The 21,152-nt window shown below is 54.9% G+C and overlaps 8 protein-coding genes and 1 non-coding gene across 9 annotated transcripts; 3 read left to right on the top strand and 6 right to left on the bottom strand.

The window, feature by feature from the left end:
- Positions 1 to 1,431: 1,431 nt before the first annotated feature.
- COL26b_003476 (uncharacterized protein) lies at positions 1,432 to 1,670 on the bottom strand (the record flags this gene model as incomplete). Its single annotated transcript, XM_053176371.1, has 2 exons — positions 1,432 to 1,535; positions 1,583 to 1,670. The coding sequence occupies 2 exons, from the start codon at positions 1,668 to 1,670 to the stop codon at positions 1,432 to 1,434; spliced, it is 192 nt and encodes a 63-aa protein (XP_053039720.1).
- A 753-nt stretch (positions 1,671 to 2,423) lies between these two features.
- YME2 (mitochondrial escape protein 2) lies at positions 2,424 to 5,129 on the bottom strand (the record flags this gene model as incomplete). Its single annotated transcript, XM_053176370.1, has 3 exons — positions 2,424 to 4,540; positions 4,600 to 4,848; positions 4,946 to 5,129. The coding sequence occupies 3 exons, from the start codon at positions 5,127 to 5,129 to the stop codon at positions 2,424 to 2,426; spliced, it is 2,550 nt and encodes an 849-aa protein (XP_053039719.1).
- Positions 5,130 to 5,608: 479 nt separating this feature from the next.
- On the top strand, positions 5,609 to 6,349 carry COL26b_003474 (uncharacterized protein; the record flags this gene model as incomplete). Its single annotated transcript, XM_053176369.1, has 1 exon — positions 5,609 to 6,349. The coding sequence occupies one exon, from the start codon at positions 5,609 to 5,611 to the stop codon at positions 6,347 to 6,349; it is 741 nt and encodes a 246-aa protein (XP_053039718.1).
- Positions 6,350 to 6,776: 427 nt separating this feature from the next.
- HSPS1 (Heat shock 70 kDa protein) lies at positions 6,777 to 8,873 on the bottom strand (the record flags this gene model as incomplete). The annotated part of the gene is made up of 2 exons (XM_053176368.1): positions 6,777 to 8,662; positions 8,795 to 8,873. The coding sequence occupies 2 exons, from the start codon at positions 8,871 to 8,873 to the stop codon at positions 6,777 to 6,779; spliced, it is 1,965 nt and encodes a 654-aa protein (XP_053039717.1).
- A 2,352-nt stretch (positions 8,874 to 11,225) lies between these two features.
- COL26b_003472 (uncharacterized protein) lies at positions 11,226 to 13,353 on the bottom strand (the record flags this gene model as incomplete). The annotated part of the gene is made up of 4 exons (XM_053176367.1): positions 11,226 to 11,356; positions 11,413 to 12,996; positions 13,051 to 13,193; positions 13,277 to 13,353. 4 exons carry the CDS (start codon positions 13,351 to 13,353, stop codon positions 11,226 to 11,228), a joined length of 1,935 nt encoding a protein of 644 aa, XP_053039716.1.
- A 631-nt stretch (positions 13,354 to 13,984) lies between these two features.
- On the top strand, positions 13,985 to 15,007 carry COL26b_003471 (uncharacterized protein; the record flags this gene model as incomplete). The annotated part of the gene is made up of 1 exon (XM_053176366.1): positions 13,985 to 15,007. The coding sequence occupies one exon, from the start codon at positions 13,985 to 13,987 to the stop codon at positions 15,005 to 15,007; it is 1,023 nt and encodes a 340-aa protein (XP_053039715.1).
- A 183-nt stretch (positions 15,008 to 15,190) lies between these two features.
- Positions 15,191 to 17,921, bottom strand: SEY1 (the record flags this gene model as incomplete). The annotated part of the gene is made up of 4 exons (XM_053176365.1): positions 15,191 to 15,474; positions 15,522 to 17,257; positions 17,330 to 17,764; positions 17,830 to 17,921. The coding sequence occupies 4 exons, from the start codon at positions 17,919 to 17,921 to the stop codon at positions 15,191 to 15,193; spliced, it is 2,547 nt and encodes an 848-aa protein (XP_053039714.1).
- A 714-nt stretch (positions 17,922 to 18,635) lies between these two features.
- On the bottom strand, positions 18,636 to 19,732 carry COL26b_003469 (uncharacterized protein; the record flags this gene model as incomplete). Its single annotated transcript, XM_053176364.1, has 3 exons — positions 18,636 to 18,729; positions 18,790 to 19,477; positions 19,546 to 19,732. 3 exons carry the CDS (start codon positions 19,730 to 19,732, stop codon positions 18,636 to 18,638), a joined length of 969 nt encoding a protein of 322 aa, XP_053039713.1.
- Positions 19,733 to 20,032: 300 nt separating this feature from the next.
- On the top strand, positions 20,033 to 20,119 carry COL26b_003468. Its single transcript has one exon. It is a non-coding gene; the product is annotated as a tRNA-Cys (tRNA).
- Positions 20,120 to 21,152: the final 1,033 nt, after the last annotated feature.

Below are 21,152 nucleotides of genomic sequence, written 5' to 3'. Positions count from 1 at the left end.
TTCGGCTCAATGGATTGGAGATGGATGGAAATAGCCACTCGCTGATTTCAGACATAGCTCCAAATTTCTCGTGCGTCGTAAGCCGTCTCCTTGAGATACTCACCGCAGTGATCCGTCATAGAAGCTGTCGCAAGGATGAGTTCGGCAGATGGCCAAGACGTTCCATTGAAGGAGCCTGCAAAGTGCCTAGAAATGCCGTGAGGCTGCCAAGCCTCTAAAAGGCTTGTCTCTTCGCCGCAAAGCTTGTAGTTCTCGGGGCATCAAACCGACACTTTCCTCGATGGCTCTTCCATTGGCCGCTGCCTGGACTTTTGTGCTTGCTACAAGCCCTGGCCGGTCCCATGACCAGTGTCGTCTCAGGCTTTCTTGGTCCTCGGCCAACTTCCCGGTCGACGGTCGATATCGAGTCCTGAGTCGTGTCATCTTGGGTCCAGGGAAGTAGGAATGAAGTGCAGCTAGCCAATGAAGTGTTTTCCTTGCCTCCCCACTGGACCCTCAACCTCCCCGCGGGGGACACTTGCAGTTCGTCGCAGTTCCAATTTCTCCAACTACCGTCATAACTTGTCAGAATGAGAATCCGCTGACCCCCTGCACACTGGGTATGCATTGGCCCAATCATTACTAACAGAACTACTTCCCCGAAACCCACCAACCAAAGCCTTGTCGACAAGGGTTCAGCGGATTCTCATTCTGACAAGTTATGACAGTACTCGTCCCCTCGCGGGGGCTCCGCTGTCGGCGGACCTGGTGCGCAATCACTGACAACGACTTACCCCGGATCGTGCCGAACACATATGAATCCTGGGTATCGAAATTTTCAAAGTGGCACGCCATTCACGAAGATAGTCCCATTTGGCAACATCGTTCCTGTCTTGCCTTAAAAAAGTCGTGTTGAGCTTCGGAAGAGCCGGCTGCCTGTCTAGCCCTGCTTTGCCTTGCACACCATTCCCATTTACTATCTCGTTCACTATATAGTGATGAAACCCAGATCCATGACTTTGCGAGGTCGATTGATGAAGTAGAGTTCACTGAGGATGAGAAGACTTAGCGGACCACTCGCAGACAGTGTTGGAAGAAACATACCTGGGTGTTCGTGTGATTATTCAACGATGGGTCCTCCTCGGCAATGTCAGGGTTGCTACGCATACATTAGCGCCATATTTCTTTCCCAATAATCTGTGTGAATGACTTACGTCAGTCCCGGGCATCTCGTTCTTTTTGGTGTGCTAGTGTCCAGACTCGTCAGTTCCCGATCCATACTACGTTGACACTGTGAGATGCATGTAGGCTGCGAGCAGTATGGACATGTAAGACGTGCAAGGGGCGTGGAAGAGGACGGCGAAGAACACCGCATGTTGAATAAGAGGAGCAGTCAAGCTGATGGTGATCAAACGTACGTGGTAGCTCTGGACCGAAGGGCACCGGCGAAACCTAGGCGCCCTTGTGGGCGCGCTTCTTGGTCTTCATCTTGGCGGGCTTCTCAGCGAGCTTCTTGGCGGCCTCCTCTGCGGCGTTGTCGGCGGCGGCCTGGGCGACTATGCATGGTTAGCGAAGGAACACACGACAGAGGCACAATACTGACTGAGAGCGCGGACTTCGTCGTCCGTAAGAGGTGGTGAGAGCACGGGGAGGAAGGGAGCACCAAAGTGGTCACCAGCAAGAATGCTCATTTTGAAAGATTCACAGTGTTGTGATTCTCAGAAAACCTCTCAACTCTTCCTCTCTAGAAGGAAATCTTTTGTGGGGACCACACGGCAACATCTGGCGCGGCCCCCTTAAGGAAGGAGTTGCCAGGCTGCTTCCTTCTCATCTGAGTATTACCCCCGAAGTCCAGCGACCCAGGCCTATGACGCCCATGGACTGTAGGTAGCAGCTCTTAAAAGCCGTGTATCTACTATCCAGCGCCAGCATCTCAAATACTAACCACTGGAGCCTGTCTAGGAAGCCTAAGTTAATGGTGGAGGATTATCGACTGTCCTGAGACATGGGTCTGGACTGAGCATGGAAGTTGGGCCTCTATTGATGTGGATATGATTACCAAGAACCACGACTATGACCATATTTACGTGAGTCGGGTAGCAAGGCAAGAGATTTGAAACATCGCCTGCCTTCGGCATCTACTCGGCCAAGAAATCGAACGACGGGCTGCACATCGTCGAAGCTCACATCGCTGGTGTGGGTTTTACAGAACGATCGAGCCGCCCACATTAGCAAAACTACCTCGGAGACGAGGACGACAGTGACAGGGACGACACTGATAATAACAGCATCGGAAATGAACACACTTCATGAGTAGAATCCATTCATAATTCTACAAAACTATGATAAGAAATTGAGGAGGGTATCAACCGCCGGTTCTGTTATAATCCCAGCTCGTCGGGTCAATTCAGTTGCTTATGTATCTCCGCCAGATGTAAGGTTGTTTAGTAGTTGTGCTTGAGCACCTTCTTCAAGCCTGCAATCTCCTTTTCGAACTGCGTAATCTTGGCCTGGCTGCCCTCAATCTTGTCGAGGAGGTAGGATACGCGTGAGCCCGTCTGAGAAGGCTGCTTCGGCAGGCTACCCAACAGGGCCAACTCACCCTCGGCCTTCTCAATGGTCTTGGCCTCAACCTTGGCTAGCTCCTTCAAGAGAGCAAGGTCCATCTTGGCCCTGAGGACGCGGTCCTCGAGAAGCATGCTGAAGGCAGCCTGGTACATGGGCTTGCCAGGACGGATGGTCTGCGGGCGGCCGTTGTAGGTCTCAACGGTGATTAGGTCGGCGTTGGTAAGGCCCTCCAGTGCGGACTCTCCATTTGCAGCACCAGGCGTGGTCGACGAACCGAACGTGTCCGAGAGAAGGACCTCGTTGTAGCGAAGAGCATCATGCGAGGCGAGAGCCTTGATAAGATACCACGCCTGCTCGGTAGACCACTTCTTGCCCTCGACAGAGTCCTTGCCGCCCAAGAGGTACATCTTGACGATTTCGGTTGCGCTCTGGTTGATGATGTCCTCTACGGCCTTTTGGGGGCTTTGTCGGCCCTTCAGACGTCGAGCCAGGTTCTCAAGGTCGGTGAGTCGACCGCCCAGGATACCGATGGCAGCATCGAGCTCGGAAAGATCAGGTTTCACCTCTGCCTGTACTGGGACTTTGCCTTCTTTTTCTTGCTGTGCCTCGGTCGAGTGCTCCCGCACCTTCTCGAGCTCGTCCTCTTCCAGGCGGCTGATGACGAACTTCTTGGCGACGTCAGGAGAGAGATCACCCAAAGCAGCGTGGCGGAAAACTCGGTCTGGCATAGCTTTGGACAGAGACTTGGAGTATGCCGTATCGTCCGTCAAGAAGATGACATGGGCGACGTTGTTCTGAACCATCATGGCAGCCCATTCAGCGACCTTGTCGTATACAATGCTGGATTCGTTCTTGTGCAGGAAGTTGTCGATGACAACCACAGCGCGCTTATCGGGGTGTGCTTCCAGCCAAGCGTCCTCGGACAGATCGGCATCTTTGCCATCCTTGTGGCGCCCAGCCAATGAGACTTCCTTGAGAGCTTCCGCGGTCGTATGCAAGATCTTGACTACCTGCGACTCGAGAGTCTCAGAGAATCCGGCCTTGACTCCAGTAGTGCTTTGAACCGCGAGATCGATCATGCTGCTCATGCTATTGAGGAACGCGAAGACAGGCTTGTATCCCACCGCGTTGGCGAGGCGCTTGATGGTGCCGCTCTCGCCTCTGGCTTCGGTGATGGGTTTGCAGTCAATAACAAGAACATTCTTACGATCCTTGAGGGCTTGATCCATAACAAGCTCCTTCTTGCCCGATCCTCGAGGACCCTGGACGACAACGAAGGTGTCAGAACTTTCCAGCAACCAGGTTTGGATCTGTTCAATCAGGTCTCGTCGATGCTGCCAAACGGCGTTGAAGCTAGCCTTGTCGGTCTTCTTGCGTGCGAAGGAAGAGATGATGTCGGAGGTCTGGCTCTTGACCCATTTGTAGAATTTGTTGTCTGATAACCGGAAAGAGTGTTGGATGTGGGCCTTGACGAAGAACTCGCGGATGGGGTCGAAGACGGCGACGGTGATGGCGGCCAAGAGAGCAGCTACAACAGGAATGACGATTCTGGGGTGGTTGGAGAGCCAGTTCCAGATGTTGTGTGGCTTGACCTTTTGCTCATATGACAGACGAAGTTTTGTACCGTTTTTGCCTCCGCCGAGAGCTTCACCGACGACGTAGCCGTGCAGACAGTTTCTGGCCATGATGGCGTCGCGGACGAGTGAAAAGTCGATGTACGCATACTTGGGCAGGACCTTGGAGTCGGAAGGCTGGGACGTGATCTCTGCAATCTTGCCATATTTGCGGAATATGCTGTAAATGTCCTCTTGCGAAAGCTCGACAGCTTCTCCGCCAGCATCTTTTCCAGTGAACTCGATCTTGATGCGGCTCTTTGGGAACCGCAAGAGGTCTTCAAGCCAGGGAACACCTCTTACAAGTCCAGCTCGAACTCCGCGGAAGGGATTGAACCAAGGGCGGATGGGGTTCTTTTCTAGCGTTCGTGCGAGGGAGTCTAGTCGGCATGTTAGACTTGTTCCAATAGAGGAGCTTCTGTTCAAGTCTTCTACTCACTCTCGACATCTTTTGGCTGCACATCTGATCCATGACTGAACTTGACGTAAACTCCACCGTCTTTAAACCGGGGCAGGATCTCTGTGATCTTGATGGGTAGGTCGTCGGGTATAGCTCGCTTCACCAAGCCGATTGGATCACCGACTCCAAAGCTCGAGCTCTCGAAGCGCTGCAGAAGGTCTCCAAAATCTTTGTCTGACTGCCAGGCTCGTGATCGAAGGAGGTGAGTGAGTTTCAGGGGGAAGAGGTCTGCAACGGAGATCAGCCCATTATCCCACAGTCCATGCTAATACCAGCAGCGTAGTAGGACGGTGAATGTGTCCCAATGGGGGGTCGGAAAACTTACTGTCCAAGAAGAGAATCGACTCGCTCTGGGAGGTTGAAATGTGCCCAGACTTCTCGTCGCCCGTCGAAGTACTCTCCCATGCCCTTGTCGTGTGCACGATCGAGCCCTGCAACTGGAACTGGGGTCGAGCGAATGGCCGAGCAGGGACCCATGTCTGTCTGGCTGCCCGGCCAGAGCGAAACATCGCTCTGCTGGATAACATCGCCGGTGCCGTTGGGATATTCACATGGTACTCTGAGAAGCGATGAAGAGGAAGGAAGGGAAGCTGGAAATTCAAGCTGTGCGAAATGTGAGCTACTTTTCCTTAGCTCCCCACGAGCGCTTCACGCGTGGAATGATATCATTGCTCCGAGTCCCACTGCCAAGGGCTAGCTGGACCATGTCCCCCGTCCGTCGCTTGTCCCCCGCCATAACCTTATTCGGCGCTGAACAGCCCCGGAAACACCATCATCCGCACCGACATGCCCCACTAGAGCACTTGCAGCACGGGAAAAATAATGCAAGCACTCATTGGCCCGGCGCGCTGTCTGGGAGGTCATCGAAGGGTAGTGATAGCCGGCTCCCCCTCATTCTTAGGCGCTTCATGAACTGATCGAGACGACAAGACTTAAGACTTGGAATTCTTTCTATTCATAAACTATTTTACTTCTCTAACCCGTCAAAATGGGTTGGCTCTGGGCTTCGCCGTCTCCCCCCAAGTCTCCCGCGCCGGGACAAGCTTCCCAAGCTCCCGCGTCGACCCCGCCATCATCGAGTACAGCGTCGAATGATTCCGACATTGACCCCGAGATCCAGAAGTTCATTGCCATGTTCCAGTCAGAGGGCAAGCAGGAAGAGCCAGCAGCTCCCCAGCCGACACCATCTTCATCAACGGCGCCCTCCAAATCGTCATCATCCACGTCCTCATGGTTCTCACTCAAGTCCTCCCCCAACTCCCCCTCACAAACCAACAACCGCACGATCACGCCACCCGCCGACCCCAATTCTGTCTCCGAAACCCTCCTCCCAACAGAGATGTCCTGCCGCCAGGCCTTCGACATGGCCTTCCACTGCCAGTCCGTCGGCGGCCAGTGGAACCACATCTACCGATACGGCACGATGCGATCATGCAGCGAACACTGGGAGGACTTTTGGTTCTGCATGAGGATCAAGAGTTACACAGGAACGATGAAGGAGGAGGCAATAAAGGCGCACTACCGCCAGAAGGAGCACGACAAGTATGGTGATGGCAAGCCGAACAGTGAGGATATTTGGCAGGCGAGGACAACCAAGGTCCCGCCGGGCACAGCCTTTACGGAGAAGTTTGAGGAGCCGACACTCGACGACGAGGAATGGCAAAGTATGGAGATGGATAGGCGACGTCAAATCAGGACGGGTCTGGGCATTGAAGGAGCATCTGCATGAATCATTGGCGTGTAAGAATTGGTGACATCTTTTTCTGGTAATGTTTTATGTAGAAATCCACTCATTCAATCACCACTGCGGAATAAATCATCGTGACTACTGCACCGACTCCAGACTCCGCCATTGAACCAGTGTTGAGCTAAACTCAACTCAATGCAAATAAGGTAGTCAGTCAATGGTAGTCAGAATTTTTCAACGCACATTGCAAGTGGCACTCAAAGTTATTTAACGTTCTTGTATTAGGCGTCCTGAACCTGGAGGCCGAACTAGAGTACATCTGATCCCATGCGTAACCGTGCTTTTCCCATCGTGATTTCATAAATGCAAAGAAAGCAAAAGTCTAGTCGTGAAACCCAGTGACAACCACCATGTTGTCACACCCAAGACTGCGATTCTAAGGAAAGAAGATCTCATCAAGGGTATCAATTTAGTCAACCTCCTCGACGGTGGGGCCGTCGTCGTGGTTGCCGGGGGGAGCGCCGCCGGGAGCACCGGGGAAGCCACCAGGGGCACCGCCAGGGGGACCACCGGCAGAGCCGTAGAACTTCATCATGATGGGGTTGGCAATACCCTCAAGCTCCTTCTGGCGGTCCTCGTACTCCTCGCGAGTAGCCTGCTGGTTCTCGTCGAGCCAGGTGACGACCTTGTCAATCTCGGCCTTGAGCTTCTCCTTGTCGTCGGCGTCAAGCTTCTCGTCGACCTTGGAGTCGGAGAGAGTGTTGCGGAGAGAGTAGGCGTAAGACTCAAGACCGTTCTTGGCAGCGACACGCTGGCCCTCGGCCTCATCCTCATCCTTGTACTTCTCGGCCTCAGCAAGCATGCGCTCGATCTCCTCCTTGGACAGGCGGCCCTTGTCGTTGGTGATGACGATCTTGTTGGACTTGCCAGTGCCCTTCTCGACGGCGGAGACGTTCATGATACCGTTGGCGTCGACATCGAAGGTAACCTCGATCTGGGGAACGCCACGGGGAGCGGGGGGGATACCGGTAAGCTCGAACTTGCCGAGAAGGTTGTTGTCCTTGGTGCGCTGACGCTCACCCTCGTAGACCTGGATAAGGACACCAGGCTGGTTGTCGGAGAAGGTAGAGAAGACCTCAGACTTCTTGGTAGGGATAGTGGTGTTGCGGGGAATGAGCTTGGTCATCATGCCACCGGCAGTCTCGATACCGAGGGAAAGAGGGGCAACGTCGAGAAGCAGGATCTCGTTGGTGGACTTGGAAGAAGTGTCACCAGACAGGATGGCAGCCTGGACAGCGGCACCGTAGGCAACAGCCTCATCGGGGTTGATGGACTTGTTGGGCTCCTTGCCGTTGAAGTAGTCGGAGATGAGCTTCTGGATGCGGGGGATACGGGTGGAACCGCCGACCAGGACGATCTCGTGGACGAGGGACTTGTCGATCTTGGCGTCGGACAGGACGCGGTCGACGGGCTGGATGGTGGAGCGGAAGAGGTCCTGGCAGAGCTCCTCGAACCGGGCACGAGTGATGGAGGTGTAGAAGTCGATACCCTCGAACAGGGAGTCGATCTCAATGGAGGTCTGGGCGGACGAGGACAGGGTGCGCTTGGCACGCTCGCAAGCGGTGCGGAGACGGCGGAGAGCACGAGCGTTGGAGGACAGGTCCTTCTTGTGCTTGCGCTTGAACTCGTTGACGAAGTGGTTGACGAGACGGTTGTCGAAGTCCTCACCACCCAAGTGGGTGTCACCAGCAGTAGACTTGACCTCGAAGATACCCTCCTCAATAGTCAGGAGAGACACATCGAAAGTGCCACCACCGAGATCGAAGATGAGGACGTTGCGCTCACCCTCAGCCTTCTTGTCAAGGCCGTAGGCGATGGCAGCGGCGGTAGGCTCGTTGATGATACGGAGGACGTTGAGGCCGGCAATGAGACCAGCGTCCTTGGTGGCCTGACGCTGAGAGTCGTTGAAGTAGGCGGGGACGGTGATGACGGCGTTGGTGACCTGGCCACCAAGGTAGGCCTCAGCAGTCTCGCGCATCTTGGTGAGGACCATGGCGGAGATCTCCTCGGGGGTGAAGGTCTTGGTCTCGCCCTTGAACTCAACCTCGATGACGGGCTTGCTGTTCTTGTCGACGACCTTGAAGGGGAAGTGCTTCATATCGGCCTGAACCTCAGAGTCGTTGAACTTGCGACCAATCAGACGCTTGGCGTCGAAGACGGTGTTGTGGGGGTTCATGGCGACCTGGTTCTTGGCGGCATCACCAATCAGGCGCTCGGTGTCGTTGAAGGCGACATAGGAAGGGGTGGTGCGGTTACCCTGGTCGTTGGCAATGATCTCGATCTTGTCGTTGGCGACTGTGATAAAAAGTTAGCCCAAAGTCCATACAAATTGCGATAGTCGCGGCCAAGGCCTGCGATTTTTCGGGAAAAAAGGGTTTGCTCACAGAAACCGGTACAACTTTTTGAGACGTTAGCATCCTGTGCAACTCAGAATAAGGAATGGACTCAAGAAAAAATACCTGTAAGTTGTTCCGAGATCGATACCAATAGCCTTGCCGGAAGCCATTGTGAATGTGTGTTGTGGTGATGTGAAGGTGTGGTGTTGTTGTTGCGTGGTGGTGGGGTATCAAAAGAGTCGTGTTCGCGAAGACCGGTTGTGGTGTGTGCCGGTGTAGAAAGTAGCAGCGATCAAGTTCTCGTTGGAAAAAGAGATGCTGGACGCTTCGTTTGGATTGTTGGGGTATTGTTGATGTAGAGGAATGTCGTGAAGAGTGAAAAGTGAAAAGGTCGAAGCGGTTGGTGTTGACTTGGATTTAAAAGGTTGTTGGCAAGAGAGGACGCAAGGCCCCGCAAAACTTCGAAAGGGTTCTTCGCTCTTCCACCTGCTCTCCAATGGTGGGGTAGATCCAAGCGTCCACCAGCTTCGCGGCCCTGCCAGACTGCGCCAGTCCCTTCCAATTGCCTCCAGAAACCGCTGAAATTTTGTACAAGGATCTTTGTTAGTGCGCTTGCAACCCGATTCAGCCTCTTCAGGAGGCGAAAGTCCCAATTTTCCAAGGACTGCACGCTCTTTCCTGCTCTCACGGTGCCTTTGGAAGACGGACAATTCTATGGAAGACTTTCGTTTGAACCCCATTCGTTGACATCATATCCACAAGAAGCTTCTACAATCCTACCCCTGAGGTCTCCAGTACCCCTGCTGCCGCCCCATGCCCGCACTAAACCACGGTACCCTCTACCTTTCCCCTCCAAGTCGTGCCCCTCAGTCAGGTCGAATCCACACCGCTAGTAACTGATGGAAACCTTTTGGAGAGTGATATCATCCCCCGTCAGTGGGGGATTGATTGAGTGGTTCTGCGACTCTTCAAGAAGCATCGAAACTCCGGAGACGACCTGTTGCAGAGCCCAACTGAGAGTTTCCAGCTCCTTCCGCTTATCCATCGCAATTCTCTGGGCCTCCAGGACCACGTAGCCGCCCACCTTGGCGACCCAAGCTGACGGCGACAACAGTCGACCGAAAAAAAGAGGTGGCAGGGATGCCGACATACACATTCACACACAGTTGGCGCCCAAGGGGCTGACATGGCCGAGAGACAACGGAGGCAATGGACCGCAAAGTCAGGCCAGGCGTGCAAGGCAATCCGAGACAGGCAGCGGCCAATCCAGGCAGGTGTGGCTGGCGCCTTCCACAAACGCCCTCAATGTGAGAATCGAGATTTTAGATAGGGGGGCGCTCTGCCTTGGAACCTTGGAATTGCGCCTCGCAAACAGATCGTAAATGAGCACCCGCGGGATCAGGAAAATCCATGGCCATCCATGTCGCACAATCCATCTACTCGTAGCAACCATCATCGGTGTTGGAAATTTTCCATTTTTACCTCAATGGCTCTGCATGCGGTGCGATGAAATTGCATTCTCTTTGTTGCCGGGCAGTCGGGCAACTTTTTTTCTTTCCCCTCCCCCTCTCGTCTCCTTGCATGTGTCCGCCCAGCGACCGCCAGGCAACGATCTGAGAGTGCAGGGCACCTTGCTGTTGCGTGCCCAGCAGCCTTACGCAGCACTCGCAGATGCGGATTACCTAATACAGGGGCGAAACAGGGTGGGCTTGTCCTTGGTCCGTGCTGCAAGATTTTTTTCCGGTGCGGGATGGCGGACGCCCCGGAGTGGGGCCCGCTCCGGCGCTGGATGCTAAACGGAGAGATGACCGGCTGAGAATCTCGCCTAGCAGCGCGGGCAAAAGAAGCTCGCCACTATTTCGAAGGATACCTGCTCTCCGTCGCGTTCCCGAAAGTGGCGTCTCGAGTTCGTTACTCGCCTCTCTCTTCACTGTGAAATGCCGTCTCTATCGTCGTCTCTATCGTCGTCTCCGTCGTCCTGTAGCGTTCGGTGTCCTCGTTACTCAGAAAGTAGTCAAAGCCAAATAATCTAGCCCCCTAATGTTGTAGCTCAGTCGGTGTCAGATGCGGGTATCGTCTAAAATTACCTATCCGAAAGGAAGATCTGGTGATTTGTGACGGCCAACGATAATAGACACTTGCTTGAATGGACCACATAAAGAATCACCAATCAAATCACAAACAGTAGACACGTAAATGAGGAATGCGAAATGTATGTATGATTATGACAACCCAAGCCCTATCTCGTGCCATAGAACCGCTACACCTCGTAAAACCCAAACATGAAAGCCCAATACGCTCATATCACGACATGCCTCCTCATCAGGTGGCCGCTTTTCAGCTTTTCGTCTCAATCCTACAGGTGCACGAAAAAAGAAACAACACCGCAACAATCGGAATCCCATGAGCCATTGAAGGGTATAAAGGCTAAATGGAAGCTTCCGTTGATATGCAAACATCCGCCCAGCTCGCAAAAGTCATTTCGAATAGGAAAACATGAGCACCCGCTCAGGACGTCAAACTCAACCCATAATGGTCGTGTCCTGAGAAGGGCCTGGTGTCCCAGCCATCGCGCTGCTGTTGACTTCGCAGCCCTGGGCGAAGAAGATACGTGCTGGTTGCTCATAGTCATTGTGAATGCTGTAGTAGTTGCCTGAAATCATAGTTAGCAGTGCCACTTGGAGCAGGATTCCAGAAAGGCGGGCTTACCTCTGGGCACAAACCACATTCCACCGGCACCGATTCTGAACTGCGTCTCGTGGACGGTAACCAGGACCTTGCCCTGAAAGACGAAAAATACCATCTGCATCTTTCGCGAGTTCTTAGGCCGCTTCTCCGCGCCGGGCGGAAGGTCGACGACGCCCGAACCGAAGAAAGGCAAGCTAAGCGTCTTTGCGAATCGGAAGGTAGCGTCGCGGATGTCGCGTGTTTGAATGGCGCCAGCAGAAACAGCAATGCGGTCCTCGTCGATCTCGACTTGTTCGTTGATGGCGGGAGGATTGAACTCGTGCTCGGGCTGCCAGACGACAATTTCGCCTTCGATGTTGCCCGGGTCTACCTCCCACGGTTCCGGCTCCTCTTCGTCCTCGGATTCGGCCTGCTTCCTTCTGCCTCCTTTTCCTGCAGCTTTCCGGCTCTTCGCCCTTCTCTTGCGCGCCTCCTTTTCTTCCTCCTCGACACGGACAACCTCCTTGATGCTGGGAAGTAGGAACCTGTCCTTGCCGGCCTCGAAAGCCTCTTCTTCATCGTACTCGACGTGCTCGTTCTTCCAGTACGCCAATGGCCTGTAGGATTGACGACCGGATCTTGTTTTTGTGATGGCATGGGGATCTTGTGGCACCTTGCGTGAGACCAAGCCACGGGCCTTGGGCATGGGCGGCCCCTTTTGTACCAGACCAAGAATTGAATCGTCACCAGCGGCCGCTTCCGTCTGGGGCTTTCGGCCCGGCCTGCCCTTGGGCTTGGGCTTCGGATCAGCCTTCGCAGCATCTTTGCTCGACTCGCCCTTCAACTCTTGAGGAACGGCCTTGGGCCGCCCACGCTTGCCAGGTTTCGCTGCCGCTGCCGCTGTCGCAGTTTCCGTACGTTGCCTTTTGGAAGCGCGATCGTCCGCTTCCACCTGCTCCTCCTCGTTGCCGTTCGAATTCCGCGAGCGTCTGCGCTTGGGAGCGCTGACCTCCTGCTCGGGTTCCTGCTCGGGTTCCTGCTCGGGCTCGGGCTCGTCAGCCTTGGCCTTTCCCTTGCCTTTCGCTGGACGGCCTCTTCTGCCCTTAGGGGCCACTGGCTCCTCCTCTGACTCGGCAGCATTCTCCGGCTCTTCCTCTGGCATCTCGACAACTGGCGCCTTGGCCTTGGGTGGGCGTCCTTTACGCTTGGCCGGCTGCTTTGGCGCTTCTTCCTCCACCTCCTCAGTAACATCGTTCGGCTCATCCTCCGGGACTTCTACCTCACCAATCATTTGCAGGGACTCCTCGATGATTTCGTCCATAGGCGCTCCGTCGTCTTCCTCCGGTTCGGTGGAGAGGGCGCGTCCGTTTGTTCCATTCGTATGCTTGCCGTTCACACCATTCGCGCCGTAGTCAAGACGGCGAGAAACAGATGCCCCACGGACAGGCTGGGAATGCGATTGCGCGGGAGATCCTCGGTAAGGTGATCCACGAATCGGTGATGACGAGACACCAAAGTTAGGGTGTCGCACTGCAGGAGAAGCGAGGTTCGTCTTCCGCGGGGAGGTTCCTCGAGGAATTAGTCGCGGATGCCCCTTAAGAATCGTGGCTGGTCCGGCGCCGGTGTCTACATGGCTTCGTCAGGATGCGCGCGTCAAGGCCGCCAGCACAGCAAACTCACCAGAGTCGAGCTCCATATCTTGCTCGCCCGTCGATTCGTCGGGAGATCCGCTGTCTTTCTCCGGCGAGGAGAAGAGACCGTCGATAGGTTGCATGCCATGTTCGTCGCGTACGCCAGTGTCGCGCAACTCAATGCCTGTCTTTCTGCAGGGGCGTAAGTAAAATGATCAAAACTACCGAGTCGCACCTTCTATCCAGAACGAAGAAGACATCTGCGCGCGACGTACCGGCCCTTGACACCGAGCTCATGGAAATCGCCTGTGGACGTCTCGCGACGCCTAACATTGCTCGGTCGCGGTGCCATCGCGACTGTGGAGTCTTTGGGAATTCCGATGGAAATCCCGCAAAAATTAGATGAAAATGATGGCGGCTGAGGAGCTGGGGCCTAAGGAGTGGGGGCGAAGCTGAGCAAAGATTCCGAGCCAGGTGCGTCGTATTTGTTTACCCCGAGCAGGTGTGGTGGTTTGTGGTGTTGAGCGCGCAACTTTTGGGGCGGTGGAAAGAAGCACCATGAGTTGGCGTCGCGCGGTGTGATGCTTGCTCTTTGCTGTTAGCGGTGCTTCCGGGCCTGTCAGTAGCTGATACCCGCTGCAATCCAGGAGTCAACGGGGCACGTGTGCGGAAGGATCCACCTGGATGGACGCGTCTCAATTTACCGGGACGCGTCGAGGGGCCAAACCTGCCACCCATTACTTTCAGTCTTCAAGTCACTTCATCAGTCACTCACCTTTTGGTCGTCACTTTCTCATCACTGTCGCATTGTTCTCACTACGGGACGTTTTCATAGTAGGATTTGGGAAATTGGGCTTGCAGCAAGATATCCGGACGACACCAGGGACTGTCGTAGACAAACGAGGACTTACACCCAACTTACGACGTCAAACGGGATACATCCAGATTTCTCTTTGGGACACCAGTCCTCAGCAATTCTCACCATGGAAGACACTCAAACGGTCGAGGACATCGCCATGGAGACCCCAGTCTCAGATGTCTTTATCCCACCCTCCATTGACGATAAGGCCCTCCTCGCAGGCGACAACTACTCCTACTTCTCCCCCATTCCGCCATCACTGCTCCCGTCATCAGAATCCACAGACTCAGAAACACCAGCGCTCGGCACCCCAGTCTGTCTCGGCGTAGACGAAGCAGGCCGCGGCCCCGTCCTCGGCCCCATGGTCTACGGCGTCTTCTTCCTCCCGATCCCCCTCTCGGACCCCCTCCTCCGCGAAACCCACCACTTTGACGACTCAAAGGTCCTCACGCCCGCCGTCCGCTCCCAGCTCATGGAGGCTCTCTGCACGCCGGGATCAGACCTCTTCGACTCCTGCGGCTTCGCCATCCGCTCCCTCTCCGCCCGCGACATCTCCACGGGCATGCTCCGCCCCGGCGCGACGTACAACCTCAACGCCCAGGCCATGGACGCCACCGTCGACCTCATCAAGGGCGTCTTCGCCCGCGGTGTCAACGTCGCCGAGATCTACGTCGACACCGTCGGCCAGCCTGCTGCCTACCAGGCTAGACTGCAGCGCTTCTTCCCGGCGACAAAGATCACCGTTGCGAAGAAGGCAGATAGTCTGTACCCCTGCGTCTCGGCTGCCTCTGTCGCTGCCAAGGTCACCCGTGATGCTGCGCTTGAGGTTCTGTACTGCGCGCGTGCGCCTGAGGCGGCCGAGGCGGAGGAGGGCATGGCCTGGGGTTCAGGCTACCCGTCTGACCAGAGATGTGTGACTTGGATGAGGGGCAACATGCACCCTGTCTTCGGCTGGGGCCCCGAGTGCAGATTCAGCTGGGGCACGGCTAAGGACATGCTTGAGGCCAAGGGGAGCTTAAAGGTCGAATGGCCAGTCGATGATGACGGCGAGGCTCGCATGACTGACTTCTTCCGGTCGACAGACGCAGAGGATGGCGATGAGTTGGGTACATGGTTTGGAAGACCAGCAGGCCTTGAGGCTTTTTAGGATTAGTGTAACAAAGGTCGGGTAAGAGGCGTTGGGCGTTTGTATATCATCTGGGATCACCATGGGAAATTTGACAGGATACTACAACGTATCTTATAGACATTATATCCTTTGCTCCTATTCGCACTCTTTGTGGTGGCCGGCGTCTGGACCGCAGCTTCATTCCAGCTTCATGCGTAAAATCTAGATGTCATCAATATCATCCTCCGAGCTCTTCTTCTTGCCCCGACTGTCCAAAGTGTCCATACTGATGGAGCTGTCGGCCCGGGAGGGCATGGCCAGCGCCTGTCGGGCAGTGTCTGAGTTCTCGATGAACTCTCTCAACTTCTGCTTGCCAATCTCAACACCCTGGTTTGCCGCCGCATTGGCCATCTGATACATGGGGCCCAGCATGTTCAGCGTGTAGGCGACATAAGTGCCTCCAGCCAGCAAGATGAGGAAAATGAAAAGGAACGGGTTGCGCAGGACTGTCTTACGTTAGCGTTGTCAATGAAAAAGCTCTCAAGCCACTTACCGGCAACAATCTCGTTCCATCCCAGGGCAACGAGGAGAGCGTAGAAATACAGAGGTACTTGAGCGACAGAGCCAATGGCGCTGCGCTTGGCCTCGACGTAGACGCCATCTGCCGTCTTCTTGAAGCGAATGACAAGGTCTTGGCGCTTACTCTCGCTAAGCACCGTCATCTCCTCCTCAAGGCTCTTGCCGTCCTCTTCGTCAACACCACCAATTGGAGTCAGGTCCTCCTCGTCGCTAGCTTCAACGCCGCGAGGCTGTCCGCCAATCCAGGCGGGCAGGTCCGGGGAGCTGAGAGATTCTGACAACTTGAATTTCGATAGCAGAGGGATGAGAGTCAACGTAGACTCTCGCGCCTTGGTGTAGATGCCCTCGATGTCGTCTGTGGGTCGCCAGATCCGAGGGACACCAGCCTCGTCGTATCTGAACTTATCCTCAAAGTTTTCCCTCAACTTCAACAGGATATTGCCCTCCATCACTTCCTCCTCAATCTTCTCACGCAGAGCCACCCAACTCTTGCGCCTCAGGCGCCAGAGGCCAATGTCAACCTCCTCTTGCGTAGCCTCGAAACTCTTGGCACGCTCAGTAAACCTGCCCTGGGCATCCTTGACAATGTCGACGAACACGGTCCAGATACGATCCCAGAGATCCTTCTCGGTCGGTTTTTCACCAGTCTCGGGGGCGCCAGAACCAGCCCTACCGGAGCCCAACTTGTTGAACTCCAGCCCAACGGCGTCGCCCAATCGGGACTTGACCCATCTCTCAACCCTCGTGGCCAACCGACGCATCTCCTCCTTGCGCAGCTTGCCGCTCACATCATCAAGCTCCTTCTCGAACAACACGTATTGCGACTTAAAGTTAGACCACGCGACACTCGGAATGGCGAGACTTTCGGCTTCGGTCTGGAAGAACTCAAGAGTCTTCTTCTTCTCCTCGGTGACGATCTCGGCGAACTCATAGGCGGCACCGGACTTCTGGCCAGCCTTGACAGCACCCGAAACAGCATCACTGAACGAAGCAATACCCGACTTGTGTGCAGCAGTCAGCTGTGCGTTGTATAGCGTCTTAAGCCTGGCGTCAATCTTGCCCTCCAAGTCTTGGCGCTTGCGCGTGTAGACGCCCTTGTGGTATCGGCTGGCTTGGATCTCGAATGCCTTCAGGCACTTCTCGCGGGACTCACGGCCAGTAACACCAAGCTCTGCCAACACGGCGGGCTTTCCAAGCCTTGTAGACTCGGTCTGCTTCTCCTCCAATGGCACAACAGCATTGTCAAAACCAATCAGAACCTCTCGGGAGATTTCGTCGCAGCGGAACTGAGCAAGAAGCTCTTGCTGTGTTGGCAAGTCCAAGTCCTTGTTGTTGACAATCTGGTCCCAGATACCCTCGGCGTAAATCGAGAATCCGTCGGCGGGAATGCGGCGGTGGTACTCGGGCAGGAACACACCGCCTTCAAACTCCTGACTTGTGGATCCACCCGATCGGTGCCCCGCAACGAACCTCTTCCCCAGGTTCTGAATCTCAGTCGTGAACTTATCGGCCTGGAGAATCTTGTGGGGGAGGGCGGCGAAGGCAAAGTCAAAGTAGTCCTCGATGCGGGAATTCTCAAGACCCTGGGGCTTGGAAATAGACGTCCAAATCTTGGTCAGGTCCTGGATCAGGGTGTTGCGCAGGTTCGCGAGAGGGGTCGTGCCGAGGTGGTCTCGAATGACGAAGAAGAGCAGGGATCTGAGACTCGACCTGTGGTGGCGTGTCAGCAAGTGGTGGCGTGTCAGCAAGTGGCGGTCTAACTGCACCGCACATTCGACTTACTGCTTGTCCTTGAGGAAGAGCTGCAGGTTGACCTCGAAGACGGTCTTCAGCAGACCCATATTCGCACCGTTATACAAACCGACTTGGGTCTCCCAGAGGTTCACGATGAGGACCTCACTCGTAGCCAAGGCGAACAGGGCGCTCTTCCTCTCGAAGTCCTGGTCCTCGCCACGCTCGCGACCGTCGGTTCCCTCCACGTCCATCACGAGAATGTTCTCGGCCATGCCGGATGACTCCTTCTTGTTCTTGGACATCCAGATACCCTTGGTGGTTTGCTGTCGCATCGTCTCGGACATGACGGAGAAGTCGGTACCAAACAGGTTGTTCAGCAGCGTCGACTTTCCGGTGGACTGGGAGCCGAAGACGGAGATGAGGTGGTAGTTGAACCCCGCCTCGGCGACGTGGACTTTTTGGAGGTATTTGTTGACCGCGACACTGCAAGTGCAGAGGTTAGCTGCTGTTCGGCATGTTCTCGCGGGAGCGGAGGCTGAGAATCGTACTTGAAGTCTTTCTGGTCGTCAATGACTTGGATGCCATGCTCGTAATTTTGAGCGTCCGGCTCATCGCCGACAGCAGCGAAGTGGTCGTTCATGGTTGCGGCAACGTATGAGGCAAAAATCTAAAAGGGAGCGACGAAGAGCGTGCGTGTGTGTTCTATATGGACATTGTCGTTCCTCCCAAATAAAAATAGAAAAAAGGCCAGGCGTCGTGGGTGCAGAATTGCAGCAAGGGGCGAAAGGTCCAGCGGAGGTGGCTATCGGTGTTGGCAACGGAAATGGGAAGTGACCAGATCAACCCTTGTGATCAAATTCCCCTGCCATGGGCTGCCCATGGGCCATGGGCCGTCCACAGGTTAGTCAATCTTGCTTTCCCAGCAGTGCGAATGCGCCGGATGAATATATGGTCCGTGAGCCTTTCCCCCAAAATGCCCCCAACCAGAAGCCAAATTAGGCTCGGTCTCAGGGCAACCCCTGGCATGCGAATTCTAGCTCCCCCTATCGCTGCGGGAAAATCACCCAAAAACATCAGACGGCATGACGACACCACAGACATTTACTCGCCATTGTTTGACAGGTCGATCAGTGTCAAAAAAAGACCTTCGACCGGAGCATGGCCCGAGAATTGCAGAAAAAGCGCTATCCATCAAGATGCGCTGTGCGTCCCTGGAACTAACTTTGGTGTCCGCTAGCGAACATCCTAGGTTCTCAACGGCGGCGCGGGCCGGTTTTAATGTGGAATGGTCCTTCAATTCAGCTTAACAACCCTTCGATTTCGATCCTGCGGCAAAGTAATTACATATGGGCCGTCAACCGTACTTCGAAATCAGCTTCTTCATGATACCCATTGCCCCGCTTCGATAGCCTCCGCCAAACATGGCATAATGGTTGAGATGGTGATATCTGCAAGTACCTACTGTCAGACGGATAGTTGACCAGGCAACGCAAGGGAAGGACACTTACAGCTCGTACAACGCAACTCTATCCTCCCATTCGTCTTTGGGCTCCGCCTTTGGGACCAGCTTGTTGTACTCGTTCCAGAAGCTGCTGCCGAAACCGCCAAACATCCTCATGATGCCAAGCTCATACTCAGAGTGGCCGTACACAGCCGACGAATCGTAGACAACCTCTTCCGCACCGCCCTTGCCGGCAATCTGCCCCCGGCTATGGTTCCCACTCCAAAGATCGCCGTGGATTAACACCGGCTTCATCCCTTTAACGTGGTCGTCGCCGATCAGCCGCGGTACGACCCTGCTCGCTACCGTCTCCACGGCTTTGGACAGCTCCCCGTCCGTGACATTATTCTGGATGCCAGCGCGCAGAATGCTTCGCAGTCTGTTCCCAGCATAGAACTCGGCCCATGACTCTTTCCACGAGTTGTCTTGGGGCGTCGAGCCGCAACATGTGGTCACGGGGAAGCCGTACATGGGCTTATCATAGCCCTCTGGGATTGGCGCCGGGGTTGTGTGCATTTTGGCCAGTTTTGAGGCCAGAGACAGTCCAGAACCGCCCGAGGCTGAAGAACCAAGGTCCAGAAAATCGGTGACCATGAAGTGCGTACCAGGTGACGACTGATACTTTCCGTGCGCATGTGACTTGGGGCAGAAGTCGGGGACGGCATCGTGAATGGCATTCAGCGACTCATGCTCACCTGTCATGTGTCAGGAGACGTGTCGACACAAACCAAACGGAACGACTCCGAGAGTGAGTCAAACTCACCGGTGAACATGACCTCCGCCTCCTTACCACTGCCAGTCTTGACGAAGAGTTTAGTGGGCTGACCATCAACGACTGACGTGAGCTTGAAAGAGGACGCAAACCCAGATCCTCCGTGCGACGCAATTTTGGTCTGCTCCGGGTCGAGTTGCAGAGCTTCAATAACAGCCGGGTCCACGTTTGGAGCCATATTGAAGACTTTGGCGAAGATTAAAGCCCTGAGATGTCAAGTTGAAGAGTGTCGTCCAAGAGATGCACTCGACTTAAGCATACAGCTAGCTGTCCTCCCACCCTCCCAAGCCAGACATTGGATGAGCTGTAAGTGACGTATCCGTAGAACACAGCGGCCTCCACACTGGGTGGGCCGCATGTCACTCAGCCCCACAGACCCCAACTGTCCACGAGTGTCATCGTTCTTACCACCGTGTCCCCATTCCATCGACTCATGAGCTCTCCTGCGCTCTAGATTTCCCAGTTTTTACAGCCACTTGGATCGATAGCTCAGTGGTAGAGCGAGAGATTGCAGTCTCAAGCAGCAGTTATCTCTAGGCCCCGCGTTCGAACCGCGGTCGGTCCTTGGTGATTTGTTTTTGCAGGAAGTAAATTCCATTAGATGCTACTGATGGAGTTTGATACTATTTTGGTCAATTCCAATGGTTGCTTTTCCATAGCTACGTCTATTGCACCATCTGAAGCAGCTGGCACCTCATGCGGTGCTTATTCCCGCCAGGACATGTGGAATCGGCCCCGTCATGCAGGTGGGTCTGTCGCTCCGATAAGCGGCGCCGTGATGGGGCCGGTTTGCTCCGGACAAGGCATGTGTGGTGGTTATCTGAGCTTATCACGAGAGCAACTGAGACATGATGCTTCACAATATGTTGGTTTTCTATCGTGAATTCAAAAAGAGGCTATCAAACGGTATCTTCAAGCGAACCGTAACAACCTTACCCAGCTCTATCTATTATTCATCCTAAACACCAAAAGGCTCCCGAATTGCTGTGCCGCGCATTCACCCGTCTCGAGGTATGTCTCGACGCATCGCGTATTCACGGGTCACGATTCCCGCCAACCGACACCAGCCATGGCAAACAAGAAAGTCGAGCTGACCTGCTTGTCCCGCCTGACTGGCTGACATGCGGGAACCAAACGCCCCCGGTCTAGGCCTGTCAATACCCCAACTTTCCCCCAAACTTTCCCAACCCCAGCTGTGTGGCCCAGCGCCGCGCCAACCACGCGCGCAAGAAGCTAACCCCCTCCCTATCGCATCCTCGCTTCCCCAGGATTACGACTTCGCACCAACCCAACGGGACAGTTCCCCCGCGGCGGCGCCCAAAGAAAAGCTGCGGCGCCCGCCGGCGCGTTCCCAAACCGTCCAACGACTGCAACCCAAGGACCCCTTGTCTGCATCTCAAACCCTAAAATTGGCTGGTCCAACCTGTCGTGATCCTGCGCCCAGAGACTCTTAAGTAGAGTCAGCTTCTTGGCACTCCGGGGTCACGCAGGATTTCTGAGGGGGTTTTGCCCATTCCCATTTCCCTTTGTCCCATCCAAATGAAGAAGACCGCCCCGTGTCGAGGTGAGAGGAGCGAGGAGAAGAAAAGACCGGTCTG

Source organism: Colletotrichum chrysophilum (assembly GCF_026319265.1).
Source record: "Colletotrichum chrysophilum strain AFK26 chromosome Unknown scaffold_19, whole genome shotgun sequence".
In the NCBI taxonomy this organism is placed as follows: Eukaryota; Fungi; Ascomycota; class Sordariomycetes; order Glomerellales; family Glomerellaceae; genus Colletotrichum; species Colletotrichum chrysophilum.
The sequence above is the reverse complement of the archived record's forward strand: the minus strand, read 5'-3'. Positions and strand labels throughout refer to the sequence as shown.